Raw genomic sequence first — 23110 nt, 5'->3', positions numbered from 1 at the left:
AAACGTGCAGCGGTTTGCGTGTTTTTGATGTTGACGGACATACTGTACATACATACATACATACATACATACACACATACATACAGACGCCATCGACTTCAGCCTATACGATAAACTCACATTGGTAAAACCAAATGTGAGCTAAAAACTACCACATCTAAATGAATTAAGATAATAATAAAATAAACAGAGAGTTTGATGACATATTGTGGGATTCAAGTGAATTTTCTGTTACCTCCATGAACAGCTGGATGCAATGTTTTGACACGACCTCCCAACATCTCTGGGGCACCAGTCACGTCTGATACATCACTGAAATCATAAAATACACAATAATTTACTGACATCTGATACATCAATGAAATCATAAAATACACAATAATTTACTGACATCTGATACATCAATGAAATCATAAAATACACAATAATTTACTGACATCTGATACATCACTGAAATCATAAAATACACAATAATTTACTGACATCTGACATTACAGCGTTTCAGGTTAATTTTAAGTTCATTGAGTGGATAATAAAAATATTTTTATCAGCTTATTTTTCTGTCACTTGAATTTTTTATATTTTATTATAGTTATCACAATGGCAGCTATTTTGAATTTCAAGCATCAGTATTTGATTTGTTTCTCTTACACAAAAATTTTGTGCAGTCATTGATTTTTTTAAGATTTTGAATGAAAGAAGCAGTTTGAACACAAGTTTTACATCGTTAAATTTTGTGGTGCATACTGCCTGAATTGACAGAGAGAAATGAGATTGTATTGGAATAAAACCAACCAGACAGGAATCCCTGCATCCAGTATTGCCTTAGCAGTACCACCAGATGCAATCAGTTTTAATCCAAGTTTATGAAGTTTTTCAGCAAACGGTACCAAGCCTTGTTTGTCTGAGACACTCAATAATGCTGTATGTAAGAATATAATCTTTTGTTGAATAAACACCAGATTTCGTTGTACCAAGCAATACATCCTTTGTACTAAATCAGATTTCTTGTAGTGATATTAGATTTAATTAAAATAATGTAAGTCTGATAAGTCTAAATTATGTTAGCCCAACCTTTGTGATATGTCATAGATTATTTGACAAAAATACAATAGTCTTTTTTTTCAAATTGTATCTAATGTCTCATTTTAGTGTTTGTGAAAGTCTCATTTGTATCATGACTAAAGTTAATATTTGCCATTGCGGAGTTATTGGTGTGTTTTAGGATGTCTTTTAATCTGTACTGAAAATACTAAAAACACCTCCAATCTCCATTTCTTGCCTGCTAGTGTGCTTTACGTTTATCCAACATATTTTTAAAAATAATGTATAAATGAGTCACTCTTTCGTCTTGACATAAATGACACTTGAAGTAACACTAAAATATACACAACTAAAATTATTTCAGCTGTAATAATGAATTTGAGCAAAGTTCTAACAGGACATGTTGAAACAAGATTGTGAAAGAACAATTTGATTCATTCTTCTGAATGGACTTCTTGTTATGTAACATACAGCAGTATAACCAATGAGGTCGGTTTTTACATGTATTCATGGAGTCAGCTGTTGTATTAGAATCAAGTGTTAAGTAAAACATTACACAACATTAAAAAAATAAACTTAAAGAACTGACAACTTTCTTTTCTATTTAAAATGAACTTTCTCACTATATATCCCATGAAATGCATTTCACAATGGTTATGTTGATTTTTATTGAATGAATAAAGTTTGCCAAATATTCAATAAACTTGTAAATTTTGTTTGCCAAATCATCCATTCAATATCTGTGTTGCACACCCAGGAATTTTAAATCTGGACACGCTGTGTCCCTGTACTGTTTCATTTTGCAAAATGTGGGGACAACATACATCAGTTGTCAATCAAGTTTTGTGTAGTTATTTTGTAACAAATTAGTTTCACAAAACAAAATTCAAACTACTGGGACCACATCAATCGCTATGTTTGAATTTGGGTCTGCCACCAATCAGAGCTCGGTCTGACAACAAGCAAGTTATGATATCAAGTGCATCGTTTTGATTGCTTTTAATCATAGCTCCGAAATACTAAGTATAAGCATTGAAATAATCATGCAAAACAAAGGATAGTACTTGCATGCAGACAACATCAAACACAGTCGATTCATGAATGTGCAAGAGTTGACCGGCAGTAGCAGAGAATGTTGGACAACAGGTGCCGTATTGGGGACATTTTCACAAGGGTGCATCCTGGCTGCAACACTGCTATACCAGTGTATTGAAATTATGGTGTAACACTGTTATTGTAAAGTGACAACTTATTAAAATTCAACAAATGATAAATTCTGCTTGATATTTTTGTTTTTCTGTATGTCTCAATATTATTAAAAGAAAAAAAAATTGTTTCTGTCATATGAATATAATGTAATACAGAACTTGACATAACTAGCTGTAAATCAAATAATAACAAAGAAATTAGTTCTGTCTTGATGAGAACATTACTGAAACCGTTTTGGAAAGAGGTTAGAATTTTAAATGAAAATTAATTGTAATTAAATTGTTGTAAGGCTCATTTCTAAAATAAAAATTCATATACTTCCGATAAAATTTACATAGACAGTTGAGTAGTTCTCTTTAAAGACAATATTCAATATCTTGTATGAGAGGTCTGCAGTCCTGGACTGCACCAAACTGAGATCGTCCTTGAATTGAAAAAGTTCATTTTTTTTGTAATTATTTGGACACAGTTTGTGATAACGCTCACTAAATGACCGAGTCTATACGTGAATTATATAAGAGGGTTTTTGTTTTCCTGATCGACAAAATCAATGGACAGAAAATATTTTGTCCATACATGTTGGAAACACACCGGATATGTGTGAAGGATTGTGAATCGATTTGACCATGATTGAATGAAGTGGCTTTTGTTTCACAAAGGGCGAACAGAAAGACGAAAAGCTTGACTGATTTTTTCACATTTCAGATAGGAAATCTAATTCTACATAAGCACAAGATCGGCAAATTTTACGGGCGATCATCGACGGTATCCTCGGCATATCGATAGTCGGTGACAGCTTCATTCAGCGAACTCACCACGTGGGTAACACGCTGGGGAAATACGGAGTCATGCCTCGTACACTAGTAGGCCAATGCATAGCGTCCATGAACACCTATATCTCGCTTGAGAACATTAAAAATGAGCTAAATTGCCAACATTAGCGTTCTCGAACTTAAATGCACTAAAAGTCTGACAGGACACGACAAATGTCAGCGACTGACCTGAGAAATTTCGCCACCGACTCAGACGTGACTTACCTAGCTGATTTGCCGCCATTGTTGTTTAAGCTATGACCTTTGACACGTGTTTTCATTGGAAAGTATTTCCGCGGGAGTTTCGAGCGTGACGTGACTTGGCTTGCCCTAGCTCTCTTTTGTTTTTCCATCATGAAATAAAATGATCAAATCAATGAAAAGATGTATATATACAAAGGGGACGGTCGGATGCCAGCCCCGAAGTGCAATCTGGGTAACCGAGACTGTAGTGAGTACCGACTTGGACGGTGACAACATGTATGTTTTCATACTGTTTGACTCGGATACCTTGTATGTTATAGCTGTTCTCAGCGAATCGTTTTCTTTTCTCCTTTGTCTATTTCGAGGGAGGAGGGAATGACCATATTTAATCGCTTCACAATCATTTTTTTCCAAGCAAACCATCATCTCTTAGTTGTGTTCATAGTCTACGAATGAACATTTTTTATTTTCCTACATGTACTTTGAAATCCATTTGAGGCAACATTGAAGTCAATATCGCATTAACATAATCTTTGACATATAATATCATACAGTTCCCTTTTCGACTCGACCATAACATGTTTGTTAGAGTTATTTTTAAGGGAGACGTACAGTTTCTAATCAAGAAATACCTTCGTAAATTATATGGCGATAGCCGTGCAAGATTCCGTGTAAAACAAAAGTAGTAGAAACTATTAGATTTTGAGGGCGCCCTTCTAAACTCATAGTTCATCCTGGCTGTGATATCGCGGCGGTACTTGTGGCGTGTATCGAACGCGCTCGGGTCATTGAGGTCATCGCCACAGTCCCGATGACCTCAATGACCCGATCGCCTTCGATACACGCCACAAGTACCGCTGCGATATCATAGCTAAGCTCATCCATGATCGCATTCCGTTGAGAGACGCACCGTCCACTACTCCCAGCTATCGTTTTTGTAAATCTATGCACGAAAAAGAAATTCGTGTGTGTGTGGGGGGGGGGGGGGGAGGGGATTGTAAAAAGGGAATTTAGAACGATACCCCTTCTGTTAAAAAGGAGTGTGCGTTCCTATGTTACTGACTTACCTGTTCAGTATTATAAAGTATTCTCTCCAGGGACATTTTATATTTTTTCACTTCACTCTTATGCTGATACAATTAAATCATTTGGAAGAAAAGTAACGTGACATTATTTCAAAATACAAAAATAGAAACAACAACAACAACAAACAACAACAACAATCAACAATCAACAAACTAGAAAGGGCCCGCGCAAACATAGATTTACCAGAACCAATACTTCATAGTGCTGAAAGGACAATTCCTTTATTCTAGTAATACCGTATTTCTAAACCGTAACCTATAACAGATTAAAGTTACATGGTGACAAAATAGCGATGACGTCACCCGTAGTTTTTCAAAAACAAATACTTCCAGTCACCAACAATCCAAGTCCGAGGACGGTTTATCTGTTTGTTGGATTTATTTGATTTATCTGGTGTTAAAAATATAAGTATTCTCTTCAGCAATATCAAAGCCTGTCCCTGTATGCGCATATTATTGTTGTATTTGCATTGGATAATACACAAATTTAAGTGTGTTCCCCAGTGTTGACGATGAATATATTTAATCGTATTTCACCCGCTAAAAATCGAATAATCCTTTGCTTCGCTTTACACAGAAAGAGCCCCGCAATTCGTTCAATATTAGACAATTAAGTTTCTATGGGGATGGGGGTTGCAGGAAACTTAGGGATTAAAGTTTTAATCCTACATTGAACTTTTGACATCGCCCCCAAGTCATTACAACAGACTCAGTCACGTGGACTGTTTAATTTTGATACATTGTAAGTTTACATCTGTCAATCATTGTTTCAATCAATACAGCAAAACGTAAAATGATCATGATAAGGTTGGTTGGACATTTCGCGTAATATAGCCATCCTTCTGGTTCGAAAGTAAGACTTTTAGTTTCAGTTTAAAGTATTTCAGGAGAATTTCATGACAATGCAGCATCAGCTATCTTTGTAGAATACGTGTTATGTAAAAAGCATTCAATTTTGATTATTTTTAAGGATTAGTAGAAGGCAAAGTTGCGTTAAAGGCTGTATATCGTTCAGTTTTGTTGTTAGTGGTATGTAGACACTCGACATGCTCCACTCCTACATCGATGAACGTTAACAGTGCGTGTGGTCTGTTAGAATGTTACGTCTGGTTATGTCTGCCACAGTCACGGCAAAGTCTACATTTCTAGGATGGTAATCAGATTGGAACAGTAAAATTTCTTTATCAAATGAAGATTGTGTCTGATTTAGTGACAAGTTGGTGTTAATATTAAAGGGACAAAGTCGGCCATTTTTCATGAATTTGTTTGATACGAGATACTACTTATATTGTGTTTGACATGTTGAAAGATCTGAATGAATGTGTGACCATGCATACATTTGACCCCAGTTTTAGACACGATGCATGAAACCATGGCGATAATGAATTAATGGTCATGACCAATAATTCATTTTCGCCATGGTTTCACTGAATTTGTCTAAAACTGGGGTCAAATATATGAATGGTCACCCTTTCATTCAGTATTTTTCAACATTTCAAACAATGTAATTAGTATCTCGTAGCAAATAAAATTCACGATTTTTTCCATTGATAAATGAAGTCAAAATTACGTAAACACATTCTATTATGACCAGCGCGCTGTGTAAATGTGCAAACCTCAAACCTGTGTTTGTGCTTGATTTGCGCCAGGAAAGGCGGATTTGATTTGCAAGATTTGTAAATAATTTAAAAACGCTGATTGTCTCTGATACATTGACAATTGGTGTTAAATAAAAAGTCGAATTTAATACATGTACGTTCGTATTGCAGGCGATATCGGCCAGAGTTTAGCTGCGTACACTCGAACAATGACATCGCCATTACAATCTATTACCAATGGTACTGTGTGCAGTACTCTGCAGCCGACGTACGGGTGTCAGTATCTCAGTATAAAAATTCTCTATAAAGTCATAATAAATCTTACATTTCAAATCTAACCACATGCAAGAAAGCCCCGTTCGAATTTTAAACAGATCCATGAGTATGACACCTATAGGTGTCGTTTGTACGTCGAGATAAAACCAATATTGCAGAGAATTCAGGGAATTGAATAATACCTACCTGTTCCCTGTATATCAACAACACATCATCCACAGTGTTTAATCAACTTGATGCCAATGATAAACTTGTTTCTGCAAGAATGCGGTAGATAATTTCAAGTCTGTACACATGGTACAGAGTGTAGAAAACATGTGACCTACGATGACCCCTGTTCGATCGCACCATCACCACACACACACCAGGAGGAACTCTGTTGTTCATCATGGCAAACATAGCAATATTGGGCCATTCTTTTCAGTAAAAAATAGATCAATAAACATGCAGAAACTCGAAACATTAACCATGAAATAAAACTATGTTATTTTTATTTCAGATGATTTAAAATTGCACACACGAACATACACGTGTAAAAATTAGCATCTGCATATACTCAAAATAAATCACTGTTTGTTTACAACCATTATTTTGTAAGATTATGAAAGACTTCCCATCAGACAAAAATATTGCCCCTACAACACTGCAGTACTGGAAAATACATTTCAAATTGTACTGGCTGACAAATGAATCTTCTGAACAGTCGATCTGTGCAATGATTTTCAAACGACTTGTGTCCTTAACTTGAACTTTGATATCTTGATTTCCATCGATAAGCAACACAACAACGTATGAAAATAAATTTGTAGGCCTGATGTCTTCGTAACTCACCAAAAAAAATGACTGAAATAAAATTGAAGGAATACGATGCATCATAAAAATATATATCTGTGAAATTCGTTATTACTTGAAACAGCAGTGATGTTTCTCGAAACAAAATTCTTACGTAGGAGAGTACAGAGTATTTAATTTTCTGATCAAAAGTTGATGCTACAGTCAGTACAGATAAAAGAATAATATCATCACATGGCTGTTGTAGATATCAAAATCACGAGGTGACGCTCACCTATTCCTGTACATGTTGGTAAAAGTTGGGTTGAAATCTAAAACATAAAGATTTGGTATCATGAATTTCACAAGAAATAAACGACAACGTTATAAATCGTGATCTACGGCGGTGTCACATTTCATGTTTGTTTACATCTTACACACGTCTGGGATGTAAGCGTCCTTAGTTACTGCTCTAACTTTGATACAATGTTTCTCGACACTATTGTAATTTCATACGGCAGCAACCACTTTTCTCAGGAAGGAGACCGATTATTCTCTCCCTAAAGAACACTATTAAACTGTCTAAAAACTATTGAAAATACAAGTAAAAAGCGACACACTTGTGAAGAAAGCACTGTGAATGTATCAAAACTACCCTATAAAAGTCTGTACAGTACACGAAGAAATGCCCTGAGTCGACCCCTCTCTCGACATAGTGAGATCGACCTGGATACAACGCCCTCAACGTAGTTCTTGAACTTAGAACTTAGAATGGCGTTGATCGCCAAGGTTGAAGTCGTTGTTTATAAACCATAAATCGGAGTAATCTTCCTCCATCGGATGGAAATATCGACAGATTTCAACAAAATTAACATCATCAGATATGCAGGTATTTTATCTCATCTTATTTTGCACACACAATTGATATTCCGCCCGATATTTATGGCGATGTGATGGAAGGTGTATCTGTACTATTGCCTGAAGACAACCCCTTGTAGAAGTTGACCAAATTTTCGGCGAAAATTTCACAAAATGTGAAAGAATGTTTCATCGGCATATAAAAGAGGTGAGCGACTATATCTCTAAGCCTGTCCGATCCAAAATTTCAATTTCAAAATGAAAAATAACGCCAATATTTAAATATCAACAAACATTTTTGATCAATGTTGTCATTGGGGTATGCTGTGAACAACGGCAGTCAAATACCTCCATGACAAAATTGGTCAAAATTGTTGATGATAAATCCACAAAACATCTCCGTTTTGGATTTCTAACATCCCTGAGATGGATCGACTGACAAAAATCACAGTTTTTGTCAACAACCATATTTCTAAATTTGTAAAAATAACCTTGCAATCAACTTGTTGCCATGACATCCTTGTCAACAATGCAGTCAAGTCAATGCAATGCGTTCAAACTTCAACGCTCACAAAATTATTCCTTTCAAAAAATTCCTCCAAATTCTGACATTTTGATGTCATGTAGACATACACTTCATGTTGGTGTATTTTATCTACTTGGAAAATACTTTGATTTGGTCACTGTTCAACTCTACAACACCAATTTTATCACCCATGACTGCAATGCACCAGGGTAAACTCACATGACCTTTGAAAAGATCACAGATAAACTTTCCATCACATCCATATTTTACGATCCATTCTTTGATGACGTCACCAGTAGACTGAACTCTGACGAAACCACAAACATAAACATTATCATCTTCATCCACAGCCATGTATCCATATCCAGTCGTCACTGATTCTGTCCTTGGTGTCTGTAGCTGACTTTGTCCGAATTGATGTAAAAAATTCAGGTCGCTGTCAAAACACTTGATGCACTCATTGCCATAGTCATAAACCATGATGACATTTTTGCTGTTTACAGCCACAGAGTGTGGCCGATAGAATTTTGTTTGGACACTAGTTTGACCACTGACATCTTTGACATACTCTCCACTTTGAGTGTACTTGACCAGTCTATCATCTCTGTCCTCAGGTCTTGTGATGTCCAGAGAGGTCAAACTCAAAGTGACCAAAACAAAGTCATCCATCAGAGCTATGTCCCAGACTACTTTGATGTTTTCAGGTAGAGTAATTATTTTGATAATTTTACCATTTTCATCACAAACAACAATTTGTTTATTTTCATCATCAAGTATGAAATAGTGGTTGAAACGTGAGATGGCTACACTCTTTGGCCGGAATGGCTTTGCAAACTGACCATCAAAGCTTCCTATGACTTTGTCACAGGTATAATCTTTGTTCAATATCTGTACAATATTGTTACCAGTGTCACACACCACAAGTTTATCACGGTGGAAGGCTAAACCACTTGGCAACTTGAACTTCTGTCCTTGGCCTTGATGTTGACCATTGACCAATGTCACTGACCAGTCACCTGAAAGGTCAAAGGTCACATTTGTGAAAATTATTGAATGCCCTGTTGCACAGCTTACTTTTCCTACTGCTGTAAAAAGAAATAAACATAATAACAATTTTTTATTGCCACATATGAATTTTTGAAAGCTCACATTAAAGTATAATATTAATTTTTTTACAAATTCTCACAATTATTGGTCATTTAGCAAATTTACCATAGCAACATTTTTAGCAGAAAGGTCAAAGGTCAAATTTGTGAAAATGTTGAATGCATTGTAGTACAGCCTACCTTTTGTTCTGCTGTAAAAAGAAACATATTTTTATTCAAAATCTTTTCACTGCCCCATATTTTTTTGAAAACTCAGTTAAATTATTTTAAGATTATTTTTCTAGCAAATTCTTCTCAATAATTGGTCATTTTGTAAAGTTTCCATAGCAACATTTTTAGCTGAAGTAGGCAAAATAAGTATTTTTGTCATATATTTTCAATTTCTTAAACTAAATTTCAAATTCTTCCAATTTAGCACTTTTCTATAATTTTAGCCATGTACCTATCATTTACAATTATATGAATTCATTCACTTATTACTGTAACCATGGCAACATTTTTCATGACAATGGCTCAAAATATTTTATTTTTCTTTATAACTTTTCTATTTTATGCAGTAGCTCCAAAATTTTTTCGCCAAAGATCACACTTGGACAGTAGCTTGTTTATTATGTATTCATGCATGAGTATGGTAATATATAACAAGTAACCATGGCAACATAAATATTCACAATTTGCTCTTTTCACAGCCTTGTTTTGTTGTTCAAGTAAAATGAAAATTCTTTCACAAAAGTTGTAAGACTGAAGTTAATCGGTTATTGTGTGGCAATGCATTACTGCACTGCAGTATTATTAGTCGCCATGGCAACGGAATTTATTCCATTTGCTAAAAATGGAATATAACATTTTCCTTATGACATTAGCAGTTGAAATATCTATTCTCCAGAAAATATTGACATACTGTAGCTCACTTTCTAATGATTCTTAATGAATTTAAAGACTTATAGATTGTAAGGCTGGTATCCATGGCAATGTTTTACAATTATTGTTCAAAAATTCTTATTTTGTCAACAAGTTTTAAAGTTTATCACAAAGTAAAAATTCTGTATTGTTCCACTGGAGATTAGTTAGTGTTAATATATGGTAAATGTTAAATGTTAAGTTTCAGTGAATTTTTGTTTGAACTTTCTTGTCATTTCAACCAAGATTTTCTTCTGTACATCAATACATTTGTACAGTAGTGAAAACAAGTAACCATGGCAACATAAATATTCAAACTATGCTTTTCTTCATAACTCCTTTAAGGGTTAAAATATCACAAAGATTCTTTTACAAAAGTTTAAAGACTGAAGTAAACTTTGTAATCATGTATCAATACATTAATACACTTAAAGCATTACCAGTAACCATAGTAACAGTTTTTATTCTTAGTAAGACAATGAGTCCAAGAGAATGGCTTACAATGAATGAAACTGGACAAGGCACCTGAATCAAAGGCTTGGTGATGCTAAGTGTCATGTGCAATAATTAAAGGGGTAACTACATATCACATAGCAAGACGTCTATGTCAGCATTTAGTATCAGGGCCTGAAAAATACGTTTGCCCGATGCCCAGGACAGACTGATTTCTAATGCAGACAAGCACAAAACCAGCCCACAGTCAGGAAGTTCAGAGCCAACTCAAATTACCAAATCAAACAATTCACATGGAAATGATGAGATGGCTACACTCCTTGGCCGGAATGGCTTTGCAAACTGACCATCAATGATGTTTGTGATTTTGAAGTCAATATTCTTGGAATTTTCTGGTCATGTTGACAAGAACTGTGCATCACAAGTAGACACCTATAATGTTATCCAGTTCCCAGATCATGTACATATTTCTATAACCTTAGGGAGCCTTCAATTTTTAGGGCCGGGGTTGGGCCAGCAAATCCTTCCTATGCATCAGTCTCAAATAGGTGAAACCCCCCCAAAAAAATATAGTTATCAAAACAAGCTAAAATCAAGCTAAAAGATTTTTTATCACAAATAGAAACAATTCCCCCAATAAAATAAAATTATGCAAATTTCACCAGAATTTGATCAAATCTTACTGACGTCACCCGTAAAAACCTCTACACTAAGTTTCAACTCAATCGGACGTGTGGTTTCAGAGTTAAAAAAAATTTTTGATCAAAAATGAAAAAAATAGCCAAAAAATGCAAATATGCAAAGTTCACCACGATTTGCTCAGATTGGGAAAGGTCACTCCTATGCACTTCCAAACCAAGTTTCAAATCAATCAGACTTGTGGTTTCAGAGAAGAAGATTTTTTGACCAAAAATGGGAGAAAATTACAAAAAAATTCATGAAAAATAGCAAGTCCAAGATACTGACCCAAGATGTGCACAATCATTTCAGGTCAGCCCAAAGTACTTACATGCTAATTTTTCATCTAATCTGCTCAGTGGCTATTGAGATTTTCAATAAAATGTAAACTTGTAAACATATATACATATGGCTATGGGAGCTAACAAGCGACCCAATGGTCGACAGAGCTCTGCTGTGTTATGTAGAGAGCAACGTTTTGTGACATATGTATTGATGAAGAAGGTTGAGATCTTTGATAGCTCATTTCGGATGGCCTGACCTAAAATGGCAAAATTAGCTGCAAAAATACAAATTGATGATTTCATCATAATTATGTATAAAAATGTATACCAAATATCAAAGCTATCACATGAGTAACTTTTGAGAAACAAATATTTTGACCAAAAACGGCAAAAACTGACCCAAAATACAAAAATTGAAGATTTCATCAAATTTCACTATATCACACTAAGAGAACCCCAAGGAACCTGTATACCAAATATCAAAGGCATCAGACAAGTAGTTTTTGAGAAACACATTTTTTGACCAAAAATGGCAAAAATTGCACCAAAAATACAAAATTGCAGATTTCATCATATATTCTGTATATCATATTAAGTTTATCTGTAGGAACCTGTATACCTAACATCAAAGCTGACAGACGAGCGGTTTTGATACAATAAATTTTTGACCAAAAATGACAAAAAAATTCCTTAAAAATACAGATTTGCATATTTCATCACAATTTGAACAAATCAAAGTTAGCTATCCCTAGGGACCTGTATACCAAATATCAAAGCTGTCAGACAAGCGGTTTTGATGAAATAAATTTTTGACCAAAAATGACAAAAATTCCTTAAAAATACAGATTGGCTTATTTCATTACAATTTGAACAAATCCAAGTTGGGCTATCCCTAGGGACCTGTATACCAAATATCAAGCTGTCAGACAAGCGGTTTTGATGAAATAAATTTTTGACCAAAAATGACAAAAAAATTCCTTAAAATACAGATTTGCATATTCATCACAATTTGAACAAATCCGAGTTGGGTTATCCCTAGGGACCTGTATACCAAATATCAAAGCTGTCTGACCAGCGGTTATGAAGAAGAAGATTTTTACCAAAAACGCCTTTTTTGGCACTAATTTGCATATTTTGGGCAATGACAACTTCATTTGAACAAAATCTCATCTACAGCCCATCATCCATGTACACACCAAATATCAAGATGAATATGCAGCGGTTTTGGAGTTTTTGATGTTGACGGACAGACATACAGACATACAGACATACATACATACAGACATTTCCCTAGCCTATAAGAATAGCTTCCATTGCCATATATACATATGGCTATGGGAGCTAAAAAATGAATTAATTAAATTAAAAACTTGATGAACCCTTCCTTTTTGAGATGACAAAAATTTCATGACACCACCCAGCAACCACCCCACCCCCTGAATTGCTTTAGAGTAAGTAGACCCAATTTTAAATTGTAACACTGGCCATTACTGGTGTTTAGATACAATGTAACATCAGTGGAAAAGAGACTTTTTCCAACATTCTGCTCTTCTTCCAAAACTTGTAAACACTGTATACTGTGTCGCGGAAGGTTCAAAAAGTTCTTCATCACTTGTGCTGCTGCCAATTTCATGGATTACAACATCATCATCCTCTTCCTCGGCAAAAAAAGCTCTGAGTCCAATATGTCACTGTCACTGTCACTATCTGTGTAATTTATCCTTATCCTTATACATTGCAGGAAAGTAAAGACCTGGTGTCTGCTTTCAGTGTACTTGGCATGAGGCCACTGTCTTTTCTCAACTCAGAGGAACTTCACTGTTGGGGCAATGAGCAGATTGATCAGCTAGTGGACCACTATGGATGCACCAAACACAATGACCCTGGTGGTGGTGACTGTGGAGACCAGTGCAAGGAGAGTGTCAACATTGTGGATGCAATGAACACTAGATCAGAATGGAACCAGATTAAGCAGCTTGTGTTGTGTCAGCAGTATACCAGGGATAGTTTTGCTAAATTGTGGTCTTTTATTTACACACATAATAGAGATAATTCCTAGCCTGACTGAGATAGCCACCCTAGCACTGACTTTGCCAGTCCATTCTGCTGACTGTGAACGGGGATTCAGTGTGCAAAACAACATAATAACTTATGACAGAAACAGACTTGGTGCTGAATGGCAGGACACACTAGCAACTATTACGGTAGAGGGCACTGAAATGAAAAAGTTCAACTTTAACAGTGCACTTTCACACTGGAAAGAAAACATTCTCATAAAATTTTCACTAAAAGACACTGATATGCTCTATCAGTAGATGTGTACTGAGTGTATGTGTTCTGAGTGTTAATAAAACAGTTGTTAAGATGGATGATATGAGTCCTTTATTTTTTACATGCATAGAATTAGGTTCACATTTGCAGTTTGACTTTTAACATATGTATATTGTCTCATAAAAATTGTATGTTGTCCCACTTTTTTATTGGTCAGTGGGACAATTGCTTTTAATACCTCAGCCAAAGGCTGATAGGAATTGTTCATTGCTCTCATCAAGCTCAATTTACAAGAAGACAAGCCTGTATAGAGTTGTCTTGGAAAGATATTCATGCGGCAGATAGTATATATACTGAAGTAATTCAGATTTACAGTGAAATGACTTTAGAGAATTATAGATTCTCACACCCACAAGGACCTGGGATCTGATTTCTCACACAAGTTGGGTATATTTTGTCTCACACGAGTCGCAGGCGAGTGTAAGACAAAATATCCCCAACGAGTGTGAGAAATCTTTCCAGGTCCTTGGTGTGTGAGATTCTTTTTCTCACATGACCACAAAATGCGTTAAATTTACACCAGAAACATTGAATGTTTAACTGTTCAGGCTACAGTACAGTTAAACAGGTTTAACTGTACGACTATCCTACTTTATGGCCGTCTAGTATCCTGTATCACTAACGCAAACTCTATGGTGAGTTCCTCTGCCGGTACTTCAACGTCTGATATAGATGAGATGTCTAACAGAAAAAAGTGGTCTATGTTCACCAGTTATTTGGAAGATTTGGCAGTTTTTTAGTCTGGCACCAACCCTGGGTCACCAACAATGTACAACATTTTCCAAAATCATGACAACGCTGTCGTCTGCCCCGTACTCTGACCTGCTTACTTTATAGTTCCGGTCTGTGTGTTACTCATAGGATAATATTTTGGGAGTGGAACAAAAGGCTGTTTACAATCAAATCAGAGCTCGTGTAATATATACTACAGAGTGTGGGATGATTTCTGAGAGTGGGGGATTGATTTTTCCCCCACCATCAATCCCACACTCCTGGTGGCCAGGAATGTGAGAATGAAATCATGCAGAGAGTCATTTTTATTTCCAAAAATATTTTTGAACTTTGATTTGATGGCTACTTATGAAAATCAAGCGACCCCAAACTCTGTGCTGTTTGAAAATTACTTGACTCCACCCCACTCTGTGCAATGCAAAATACATGATTCCCCCCACTCTGTGCAATGCAAAATACATGATTCCCCCCACTCTGTGCAATGCAAAATACATGATGATCCCCCCCCCCCCCATGGATTTTGCCAGCCCACCCCTGTAATAACCAAACACTCCCTTAGTACAAACATAAAATATTGCATTGACTCTGTTCCGTTATGTGGCTTTCATCCATTTTAATCATACAGATTTCAACTGTGAAATTTTTCCAGATATCTGTCTGGCATGGTGTCACACTTTTAGAGATCGTTTAGGTATGTTGTGAAGACAGTCTCTTGGTAAGTAACTGTTTCTTTGAAAAGTCTATTGGTGATTTGCAATATTTGACCTTAGCCTAGCTGTGATATGGCAGCGGTGCTGTGGTGTATAGACTGCAGTCAGGTCAAAGGTCATTGCCACAGAACCATTGCGAGCCATCCCATAGACTTGTTTGGTACAACACTGATCGCAATAGCGCTGATTTAGCTTGCAAAATAAAGACATAGGTCAATCTTTGAATAGATCAACCTGTACCTACTTTATTACTATTTACGACTTATCTCCTATTCCTGATAACTCACTGTGATGACATGTATTTTCAACAATTTATTGGTGAGCTGTTATCAGTTTCTGCTTGAATTTGAACTTTTGACCCCAGCGTACTCACTATACATTTTACACAAAAGGGCAAACATTGCAGAGACTGTTGATGGCTAACTGGAAAATGGTTGAAAATACATGTTTTGATATTGTCCAGGTAGAGGTAGCTAGCAGGAGTATAGACTGAGTCATAATGATACAGTGGGCAAAAGTTGATTTATTCAAAGACTAATACATTTCATTATTTTGCGAGCTAAATCAGCGACAGTATATTATTATTATTATAGACTTTATTTCGGACTCATTGTCCATATAACAACAAAAGAAAATCTGGTGATAAATATACACAGCTTGGTTAAGTTATAAAAAAAGAAGCTTGTTCCATAACTTTATCATTTCGGAGTTTAAATATAATGAGTCATACACACATCGTACAATATCATTACTGCTTCTCAGAAGTCTTTGCTTTAGACCATAAATTTGCCTTCTTAGCAAGGCATCAAAGTTATTGATTCTGTTAGATACAAACATAGAGCTTGCACTACTACGTTTATCATAACCCAATAAAAGACGAGCAGCATTATTGTACGCAACTTTCAATTTCCTCATAATATTAACAGAATATTTCATCCAAATTGGACCGCCATACAATTGATAACAATATGTTTTGAAAAGAACACTCTTGACTTCAAAGGTACATCGAGAAAATTTTCTCATAAGCATATTAGCTGATATATAAAAGCATCTCATCTGTCGCTCGATATCGTCATCATCACGAAAGTGATCATTGAGAACAAAACCCAAATGTGTCTTCTTTGTGACAATACTAATTTAACTCTATTGAGATACACAGAAGGAATGTGACGAATCATGGATGAATCGCATCTCACACACATACATTTGGTCTTTTTGTTATTAAACAAAATATCATGAGTATCACCATAGTCACTACAAATATTGACTAACTTCTGAGTTCCCTTGACAGAAGGACTAATCAGACAAATATCATCAGCATACATTAAATGATTGACGAAAAGTCCTCCAATGTTACAACCTGTTTTGGAATTAGACAGCATAAAGCTCAAATGATCAATATAGATATTAAAAAGCTTAGGTGACAAGATCCCACCTTGCTTTACACCATTGGAGACAGTAAAACCACTGGAGGTACATGCACCCCAGCGAATAAAAGTCTGTTGAGATCGATACCATCTCAGGAGAAATCTGACAAAATACACTGGTACTTTGCGATCAATCAACTTTTTGAAGAGAACCCAGTGGTTGACTCTGTCAAATGCCTTGGAGGCGTCCATGAAAGTGACAATGACATTACTACCATGCTTTCTATAGTAATTGATTACTTCTTTAAGTACAAAGACACACATATCGGTCGAGTGACCAGATTTGAAACCAAACTGGTAATGTGACGTTTCAAGATAACATTCAATATTTCTAAGTAAAATTAATTCCATAAGCTTAGAAGCAACTGTCGAAACTGCAATCGGACGATAGTTACTTTTGTCATTGATATTGTTGTTTTTGTCCTTTATGATGGGAACTAAAACAGTATCGGAAAGGCGACTAGGGCAAACATTATGCACAAACATCGCCGTAAAACACATACTGAGTAAAATGGAAACTTTACTGCTAGCATACATAAAATGCTCAGCTGAGAGATAGTCAGGGCCAGCAGATTTACCAGCCTGTAGTTTCCCTAAGGCATCACTAATGTCACTGGGGTAAACAATGAAATCATTTTTGAGAGTACACTTTTCAACAACATCTAACACAAACTTCTGGTCATGTGTCGTATTCACTGAGTTGTAAACGCCATAGTAATGGTTACGCCACATATCAGCAATATTAGCTTCGCCAGTACAGCCACCCACATTGTTTGGCCTGGACGAACACTTTTTACTATTAATGGAGTGCCAAAATTTCTTGTGATTTCCACCAAAAAGATTTTTGGCCATAGCATCTGCTTTCATTTGCTCTTCATTAGCTCGACACGCCCGTAACGCATACTTAAAGCGAGCATGAGTACAACGTTTAAAATCATACAGTGGACCATGCTTGGGTTTACCAGACTCACGCCATAATTTAAATGCGTCACGGGCAATTTCATGAATCTCTTTTAGATGGTCATTCCAACCAACAACTGCACATCCTTTACTATTTTCTGTACTTGAGATTATTCGAGTGCCAGCAAAATGTAAACTATTAATGATATTGTCATAAAAATCAGAAATACTGTCAGCATGATTCTTGTCTTTACAGTGAATATCTTTACAGCATAGTGAATCAGTAGGAATATTAATATCTGCAAGAAGTCTGTCTGAGACAGCAGTGTACAAGTCACGTTGTTTGATGCTGACCTTAGACCAGTTTAAATTCAACCCTGGTTTGCAATAGGGAATATCTGAGCTACTAGAGTCACACGATGGCAAGATAGCAACATTGCATGTAATACTAAGTGGAAAATGATCTGATAACATCATGTCATACAAGATTTCCATAGACTTTATAGATTGGTGACTGTGTCATAGTAAACTAGCAAAATAGTCTATAGAATTGCTTTCAGCGGTTCTTTGGTGATGACCCTTGACCCGAGCACAATTGATATGTCACAGCACCACTGTGATATCACAGCTGACATCAACCAATTTTGTCAGGTCTTTCAATATTAACACCTTTGCCATATACCAATGCCTATATCTCTCCATTCTGGTGACATTTACCATAAAATATCAGCCAATATATGATATTTTATGATAAATGTCAATCGACATCTGATGCATGATAAATATAATCAGTTTTGGACACTGTTTCTGAGCTACATTAGCAAATGGAAAGTAAACAAAACACAATGCCAGCCACTCTCTGCCTGCAGATCTGTGAATTGGGTAAGGACAGTGTAAGCAGTAGAATTTTAACATGTTGGTTTCTGTTATTCTACCAGCAATTGAATGAAATGGTGAAATTTTACAAGAGTGCTATGATCACTGCAGTACATGCAATGAGGTCAAAGTTCAGAGGTGAGTGGGTGACAATTGAACACTGTTCACATTTTGTCACTTTTCCCAATAAAGTGTTTGTCTTCGACACAAGATCAAGTTGCAAGTGGGACAGTCATTAAGTGTTCATATGCTTCAACACAGGGTTGATAGCAGAGTAAATTCTGGCAGCTTGTGTTTTGAAGTGACAACAGAACACATGATACAAACATGTAATTCCCTCAGATTCAACTCTGGACCTATCTCTGTTAAATTCACAGATATCATCATGAATTTAAGTTGTTTTTTTAAATGGTGAGTCACTATACTGACACTGGTTACTGATTTATAGGCCCAGAATTCACACATTCCTCTTGTCCTGAAGATGTCCTGTGTTGTTGTGAGCACATCAAATCTGCTTTCTTCATAAGTTACTGTTCCTAGCATTAATGTGAACTGTAGTCAACAATCTGAGGCAAAATTCTTGTATACCTACTTGATGTTCTTGCCTTTGTTTTAGGACAAGAGAGGGTAAAATTCAAGCGCCATGCATGTGCCACAATTCACGTGCCACGATTCATGATTTATGTTCTGCAGCTTAAAGGGCAGTGGTTGTCGTGCTGCGTATGCTTGTGAGGGGTCCCCCTGTTGTAAACATATCCAAGGCCGCCACACTAAGTTACGGGTTGATTACAATAGTTGTGATATTGCCACTAGTTAAAATGTGCGGCCGGTCTGTCACAAACATTCCCACTTACCAAAGTTCACATGCAATAACAGGTCAGTTAATCTGAGTTAAATAACGGCTGAATATTTAACAGGAATTACACGCTGTATTGAGATCACATTTGATTATCATTTTCCTGAATTGGGCTTGGCTTTTGTTATCGCTAAAACGTACTTGAGAACACTTTAATACCTGTACGTGTGTTACATTAACCCCAACACACTATGAAATATGACCGGGGTCTATCACTGGAAACGACGAGAGCTTTATTTCAAGGGGCCCAACAGGAGTCCAATTGACAAGAATGCAAGCCACAGAAATCTTAGACCTCGCAGAGCAATGCCCGCTGCAACAGCTGAACAAGGAGAATCAGTGTTCCGTGGTCTGTATGAACGTAATTGGTGTCGAGAGAACCGGGTATATAGCACTCCCTGTTTGGCTTTGGATAATCTGACTCCACTAAAGCTTGCCCCCTTGGTGTTGTGCAGGATACAGGTATCAAGTCAAGCGAAGGACAGGTTTCACAGGTCTTTTTGTGGGATTATCTCATTTGAACTCACACCTTGCCGGCAATCAGGAGGTACAACAACGAAGTTTGCGTAGCACCACCCGTAGGCCTATACATTAAGCCATATTGGATCTCTGCCATGACTGTTCACAGGATCTCCCAGTATGTCCCTATGCGTAGCCATGAGATTTTCCCGCCAAATGCCTCAAAGACCCACTCATTTTGTCTATTTTTCCCTGTTATTTGACTTTTTCTTGCCATGCATTACTAGAAGAAGTTAGTCCCCTCCAATCAGAGTAAAGCAAATGGACCTTAATTACCAGATGAACCATCAATCACTGATGTTGGTACATACCGGTATGTCATGGACCTGACTTATGAAACAGACTATTTGAAAGTTTAAAGATGGCAATGTGAAACTGATCCCAGGGTAGAATTTTGAAAATCTACAAATTGTAGATATTGGGACTTTAAGTAATTTGGAACCGGGGTCAAATTTTAGCAAAGTTGACCCAGACAAAGGATGAAATTGTAGGAATTTAAGTGGTCCCAGCATGCACTTTGAACAGATCTTACAGGGCGATGAAGACAATTTTAGCAATATCAGTAATGGGGAAACAAATGACAGAGATGACCTGTATGTGTTTTACAAAGACACAGGAATTAATTTTGTTTTTGGCTAATTTGCATATCAGCTTGTAAAAATATGGACTTAGTTTTTCACGTGCAACATGGAATATGGAAATACATTTGTAAGGTACAATATGAAAAGCAATTGATATGGCAGCAAACTGTGAGTCCATTATCTGAGACATAGATCAGTCCTATCACTAAAACCGGTTCAGGGTGGAATTTAAGAATATATCATGGTATTGTTGCAGGATACAATAATTTTAAACTGGCTGAAAGATTTAAATTTAACACTCTGTGACAAATTTGAAAGTTAAATGTGGCAATGTAAAACAAGGCCTGAATTTATAAATCTGGAAATTGTAGAGAGGGATGACTTTCCTAGAGTGACTGTCCAATTTTAGCAAATTTGACATGGTCCAAGGATTAAATTTTAGGAATTTACAATGGTCCAAACATGCACTTCTACAGATTTACTGGACCGAGGAGACGATTTTAGTAGCAGCAGTAATGTATGTGAAAATAAGCTTCCAAACTGAATTGACAATTTGCTATAACATAAACTCTCTCACAGCCCCTGTTCATTATTTGTATCTTCTACCACCATACGCTGATGCGCCCAAATGGTCTTCATGGCAAGTAATGTTCTCGGAGGCAGATTAAGGATACAATGAGCTCTGTAATTGATGACGTAACAAATCTACTGGAAAGCAGTGTTAATTCTTGGGCGCCATTGCACAATTCATGCAATAAAATCTCAAATGGCCCTCATTTCATAGTTTGATGCACCACTGAGGGCGCAACATTCTCTGAATGGTTCAGTCATGCAGCATACATACATGTAGTTTATACATTCACCCAGTGAAGTTGGGCTCCCTGAATGTCATCACCTCAGTCATAGTTTGACATATAAAATGATTCAGTTACCCATCAACCTTTGTAGGGCTGAATTCACAAATAACAATGGGGAGGGGGTTGGGGCGGTGGGGGGACCTGAAGTAATCGCGATTGAAATATTTTTTCAGAACCCTGCTCCCTCAATACCCTAAAAAATTTGTAAGTGCTCCCTGTCTAAATGATCATCAAATTTTCAAACCCCCCCTCCAAAGAAAAATTAAACGTATTGGGCAGTTCTGCTCACAGATGTTCAACACTACCTGTTATTAGCAGTTTGTGGAGCCATATTCCCAAGGCAAATTCTTAAATTTAAAATTGGTTAATGGCACCTGCTGAAGAGCACACAAAATGACAATCATGAGAGAGTATGTAAATTGTGAATTCCTGGCTACAGTGGATGGTACTCATAAGTTTTACAAAATTATACTGGAAGTATGAATATTCCATCAAATAAACATTATTACCTATGAAATTTTGGCGTAATAACGGTAAATTTGGTGAAATTAAATAATTTAGTCAAACATTTTTTTCTTTAATATTTGATTATTCTCATATGTCAGAATTCAAAAATCCTTGATAACTTTCAAGTCTCATTGTTTTCCATGTGTTGTGTTCTGGCCTGATCTTGTATGCAAGTATACTTTACTGTCATGAATGTCACAATTGACCTGAACTCTTCTTCAGCTCAGTACTTCATAGTCAGAGCTATCACTGTCACTGCGTACTGCTGTCACTGCCAGTATGCAGTGACAGTGACACTGCCAGTACGCAGTGACAGTGACACTGCCAGTATGCAGTGACAGTGACACTGCCGGTCTGCAGTGACAGTGACACTGCGGTATGCAGTGACAGTGACACTGCCGGTCCTGCAGTGACAGTGACACTGCCGGTCTGCAGTGACAGTGACACTGCCGGTATGCAGTGACAGTGACACTGCCTGTATGCAGTGACAGTGACACTGCCGGTATGCAGTGACAGTGACACTGCCCCTAGGTAGTAACAGAGCAGTAGCTGTATTAACATTGGTAATTTTGACAACATTTTTGTTCAGTGTATACAACTGCATTCTTCTTTTACTTCCTACAGTGTGTGAACTGTTCAGTATTCAGCTTGCCAACACAGTCTGTGAATATGTACCACGCATTTGTATCATTGACAAATGACTTTCAGTTTGCACTCTGATTCAATTATCACCCAATATTCATATATGCAGCCTTTAGTCGACAAAATGAATATTGTGTATTTCAGCATGCTGTAGCATGTGTCCTGAGACTGCAAGAAACTCTATGTGATGTACTGCACAGAAATGTTGAAAAACTAGGCCTACGAAAATTCATACATTTTTAGATTTTTTCGAGTCAAAAGTAATGAAATACGATGAAATGATTCTAGATCTGGTTTAATTATTACTAACATTAGAACAATTGAATGACATAAAAAATTGTTATTATTAAATTTTAATTGAATTACCA

At 36.5% G+C, this 23110-nt stretch overlaps 3 protein-coding genes and 1 long non-coding RNA gene across 8 annotated transcripts in view; 1 reads left to right on the top strand and 3 right to left on the bottom strand.

The window, feature by feature from the left end:
- Positions 1-3407, bottom strand: part of LOC139127178 (bifunctional purine biosynthesis protein ATIC-like) — a 52007-nt gene extending 48600 nt beyond the window's left edge. For both annotated transcript variants that reach the window (XM_070693101.1, XM_070693100.1), the window contains exons 1-3: positions 3291-3407; positions 796-922; positions 236-312 (exon numbers count right to left, since the gene is read on the bottom strand). In XM_070693101.1, the coding sequence (XP_070549202.1) occupies positions 236-312; positions 796-922; positions 3291-3309 (223 nt within the window). In that variant the 5' untranslated portion in view covers positions 3310-3407. The remainder of the gene's footprint in view (positions 1-235; positions 313-795; positions 923-3290) is intronic.
- Positions 1-23110, bottom strand: part of LOC139127177 (uncharacterized) — a 272426-nt gene that overhangs the window by 192292 nt on the left and 57024 nt on the right. The gene's annotated exons all lie outside the window — the stretch shown is intronic.
- LOC139127196 (uncharacterized) lies at positions 7758-14173 on the top strand. The gene is made up of 3 exons (XR_011550946.1): positions 7758-7888; positions 8998-9087; positions 13546-14173. It is a non-coding gene; the product is annotated as an uncharacterized lncRNA (long non-coding RNA).
- The window catches only part of LOC139127174 (uncharacterized), a 66735-nt gene continuing 51506 nt past the window's right edge, over positions 7882-23110 (bottom strand). For all 4 annotated transcript variants that reach the window (XM_070693088.1, XM_070693091.1, XM_070693090.1 and 1 more), the window contains one exon: positions 7882-9399. In XM_070693088.1, coding sequence (XP_070549189.1) covers positions 8513-9399 — 887 coding nt within the window. In that variant the 3' untranslated portion in view covers positions 7882-8512. The remainder of the gene's footprint in view (positions 9400-23110) is intronic.

The sequence above is a fragment of the Ptychodera flava genome, unplaced genomic scaffold (genome assembly GCF_041260155.1).
Source record: "Ptychodera flava strain L36383 unplaced genomic scaffold, AS_Pfla_20210202 Scaffold_29__1_contigs__length_4469600_pilon, whole genome shotgun sequence".
Classification (NCBI taxonomy): domain Eukaryota; kingdom Metazoa; phylum Hemichordata; class Enteropneusta; family Ptychoderidae; genus Ptychodera; species Ptychodera flava.
The sequence above is the reverse complement of the archived record's forward strand: the minus strand, read 5'-3'. Positions and strand labels throughout refer to the sequence as shown.